At 43.9% G+C, this 4,300-nt stretch overlaps 1 protein-coding gene across 4 annotated transcripts in view; it reads right to left on the reverse strand.

Annotated features, from left to right (window-relative positions):
* Window positions 1-4,300, reverse strand: part of osbpl1a (oxysterol binding protein-like 1A) — a 205,354-nt gene that overhangs the window by 134,635 nt on the left and 66,419 nt on the right. For all 4 annotated transcript variants that reach the window (XM_043687612.1, XM_043687608.1, XM_043687611.1 and 1 more), the window contains exon 15: window positions 2,256-2,362. In XM_043687612.1, coding sequence (XP_043543547.1) covers window positions 2,256-2,362 — 107 coding nt within the window. The remainder of the gene's footprint in view (window positions 1-2,255; window positions 2,363-4,300) is intronic.

The following is a 4,300-nucleotide window of genomic DNA, read 5'->3' on the forward strand; positions in this document are numbered from 1 at the left end:
CTTTCCTTTATTGGTCAGAGTATTGAGTACAGGAGTTGGGAGGTCATGTTACAGCTGTACAGGACATTGGTTAGGCCACTGTTGGAATATTGCGTGCAATTCTGGTCTCCTTCCTATCGGAAAGATGTTGTGAAACTTGAAAGGGTTCAGAAAAGATTTACAAGGATGTTGCCAGGGTTGGAGGATCTGAGCTACAGGGAGAGGCTGAACAGGCTGGGGCTGTTTTCCCTGGAGCATTGCAGGCTGAGAGGTGATCTTATAGAGGTTTACAAAATTATGAGGGGCTTGGATAGGGTAAATAGGCAAAAGTATTTTTCCTGGGGTCGGAGAATCCAGACCTCGAGGGCATAGATTTAGGGTGAGAGGGGAAAGATATAAACGAGACTTGAGGAGCACCTTTTTCACACAGAGGGTGGTACGTGTATGGAATGAGCTGCCAGAGGTAGTGTTGGAGGCTGGTACAATTGCAACATTTAAGAGGCATTTGGATGGGTATATGAATAGGAAGGATTTGGAGGGATATGGGCCGGGTGCTGGCAGGTGGGACTAGATTGCGACGGGATATCTGATCGGCATGGATGGGTTGGACCGAAGGGTCTGTTTCCATGCTGTACATCTATTCTCTATGTATCAGATAGAGTTTAGAAGGATGAGGGGGGATCTATTGGGTATAAACCCAGAGTCCTCAAACGTTCCTCATACGGTAAGCTCTTCATTTTTGGGACCATTCTCGTGACCTCCTCTGAACACGCTCCAGAGCCAGTACATCCTTCCTGTGATACGGGGCCCAAAACTGCGCACAATTTTCTGTTAGAAATCTCTACGTATCAACAATAACTTGCAGTTATGTATCATCTTTTGAGACATTAGAACATACATAGGTTGTTCATAGGAGCTTTACTAAAATACAATTCAACATCCAGCCACCTATGTAGACATTGGAGCAAATTATCAAAAGCTTGGTTAAAAAGATAGGTTTTAAGTGGCATATGAGAGAGAAAGAGAGAGAGAGAGAGATGGGGAGAGGGAGAGGGGGAGACAGTTATGGAGCAAATTCCAGAGCACAGGCCAATCTGGGTGACTAATGCAGTTTGGGGAAGAAAATCTGTAATCCTTACCTGGTCTGGCCTCCATGTGACACCAGACACACAACCCTCAAATATCTGAGCAACTCGCTCAGTTAAAAGACAGTGAAGGATGGACAACAAGACAAGACCATCAGATACATGGGAACACCACTCCCTGCACCTTCCCCTCTGAGCTATTCACCATCTTGACGTGGAAATATATTGCTGTTCCTTCAGTATCACTGGGTCAAAATGTCTCTCTAAAGGCATTGTGGGTCTAACTATAGCACATTGACTGCAACAGTTCAAGAAAGTAGCTCACCATCACCTTTAACGGTAATTAGGGCTGGACAACATATGTCGGCCTTGCCAGTGACGCCTACCTACATTCAAAAGAATAAAAGAAAGGGAAGGTTTGGCTAAGGTCAATCAGCTATGAGTCGAAGAGTATGGTGCTGGAAAAGCACAGCCAGTCAGGCAGCATCTAAGGAGCAGGAGTGTCAACGTTTCGAGCATAAGCTCTTCATCAGGAATGAGGGGTAGCCCAAGGGTACTGAGAGATAAATAGGAGGGAGTTGGGGCGGGGGAAGAGGATGGTAGTTAGGAACACAATAGATAGATGAAGGTAAGGGTGAAGGTGATAGGTCAGAGAGGAGGGTGGAACGGATAGGTGGGAAGGAAAATGGACAGGAAGGACAGTGCTGAGTTGAAAGGTTGGATCTGGGATAAGGTGGGGGGAGGGGAAATGAGGAAACTGGTGAAATCCACATTGATATCATGTGGTTGGAGGGTCCCAAGGCAGAAGATGAGGCATTTTTCCTCCAGGTGTCAGGTAGTTAGAGTTTGGCCCAAGACTTGCATGTCCATCTGCAGTCCTCATTTTCTCTTAGTCAATCTGCCATGATCTCACTGAATCATGAGTCAGGCTCAATGGGTCATATAGTGTCATCTGCTCCTATTTCAAATGTTCTAGAACTCCTATGACTTCAGAGAAGACATTTCCTCGAATTCCTTTCAGCTGAAAAGGAAGATGGTTGTAGGCCTATGGAAAAGCAAAGTTGGAGTCGTACAGATCCTTCAAAGAACCAACACAGGCACAGCAGGCCGAGTGGCCGCCTCTTACACGCTATAGCGTATTCTTTAGCCATTCATCACAGACATATTAGATACAATATGAACAATACAAACCGCTTCTTGCTTTGAGATGAAAAGAACACAATTGCTGAGTGTAATACATGCAGTTCTGGATAACTCGGTTACATCTTTCACCTTCTGTAATAGTCGGGGAGGTAATCCTGCAGCAAAACATCAAATGAAGAATTAATCAATGAGTGCTGACATCCAGCTTAACTGTAGCTAGGCTTAAAATGCAACAATTTGCAAGCTTGATGCACATATGACAACTTGTTTTCTAGGCCCCTATTTCTGAAGCCCAATGTCCTATTTCTGAAGCCCATATGTCTTTTTAGCTCAATCTGTGGCCATAAGTACCCAGCTCCCTCTGTTAGTGCACCCCATATTTTATATTGTGTTCATCCTACCAAAATAAATCATTTCACACCCCTCTGCATTAAATTTCATCAGCCACTTGTCAACCCATTCCACCACCTTGTCTATGTTCTTTTGAATTTGCACATTATCGTCCTCACTGCTTGCAGTGTTTCCTCATTTAACATTCATAAATTCTGAAATTGTGCCCTCTACACCAAGGTCTAGAGTGTCATATCAGGACGAACAACTGATCCTGCATCCTTATCCCTGGAGAACCAGGGATCCAATCTCTCTTGCTTATCAATTTTCTGAACCACCCCCTCTTTCTCCATGGCCTAAGCAGTATTTTCTTTTCAATAAAGACAAATGCAAAGCATGCATTTAATACCCCAGTCATGCCCTACATTCCCTTTATTGGTCCCTAATCAACTTCACTGCTTATAATTGCACCCTTTTACTGTTTAGAGGTCTATAGATGACTTCTGGATTGTCTTTTAAGCTGACTACCATTTTGATAGTTTGCTTTCAGAATTCAATTACATAAAAGAGCATTCAGAGGACAATTAGCAGGATGCTGTCAGGGCTGGAGTGTCTGACGTTTCAGGAAAGGTTGGGGTTGTTTTTATTGGAACAGTGAAGGTTGACAGGGGACCTGACTGAGATGTCTAATTTTATAAGGAGCATGGATAAGGTGGTTGGGAAGGCACTTTCACTATTGCTAGAGGAGTCAATAACCAGAGGACATAAGTTTAAGGTAAAAGATAAAGGCGGAGGAGGAGAGTGGAGCAGTAAGTTTTCGTCCAGAGGTGAAGGAGTCTGAAATTCACGTAACATTTAAGCAGCATTTAGATATTCATTTTGCATTGCCATATTCCCAGGTCCAAGGTCCAAGTGATGGAAAATGGTCTTTGTTGATCAGGATAAACAGAAATGCTGAAAGGCCTCCTTCTGTCCTCGACATAGCAAAGAGTTTACAATTCCATTTTGCACCTTCTCTTCGCAGCCTGATTCTCAAGTTTATTATCCACATTATCAACTGTTATAACCGCACTTTTCCAAATCATTTGGAATCGGAACAGACCAGACAGGGAGAAAACATTTCTGTTGGCAGAGGGTAGAGATCCAGAGAATATTTTTATGCCTGTACAGAATGAGCTGCCAGAGGTGGTGGTGGAGGCTGGTACAATTACAACATTTAACAGGCATCTAGATGGGTAAATGAATAGGAAGGGTTCAGAGGGATATGGAATCAAACGCTGGCAAACAGGAGTAGATTAATTTTGGATATCTGGTCAGATGGATGAGTTGGACCAAAGGGTCCGTTTCCGTGCTGTACAACTGGACGCCTCTAACAAGGATTTAAGGTGATTAGTAAATGTGAACATGGAATTTGGAACATGCTATTGGAGATTGTAATAGAGGCAGGTTCAATTGTATCTAGAAGATGCGCTAGGCAGATCCTGATTATGAAGTGGGGACACTCTTATGAGGAGAGGTTGAGTAGGTTAGGCGTGGTAAAAACAATGACTGCAGATGCTGGAAACCAGATTCTGGATTAGTGGTGCTGGAAGAGCACAGCAGTTCAGGCAGCATCCGAGGAGCAGTAAAATCAATGTTTTGGGCAAAAGCCCTTAATCAGGAATAAAGGCAGAGAGCCTGGAGCGTGGAGAGATAAGCTAGAGGAGGGTGGGGAGAAAGTAGCATAGAATACAATAGGTGAGTGGGGGAGGAGATGAAGGTGA

The sequence above is a fragment of the Chiloscyllium plagiosum genome, chromosome 4 (assembly GCF_004010195.1).
Source record: "Chiloscyllium plagiosum isolate BGI_BamShark_2017 chromosome 4, ASM401019v2, whole genome shotgun sequence".
Lineage (NCBI taxonomy): Eukaryota > Metazoa > Chordata > Chondrichthyes > Orectolobiformes > Hemiscylliidae > Chiloscyllium > Chiloscyllium plagiosum.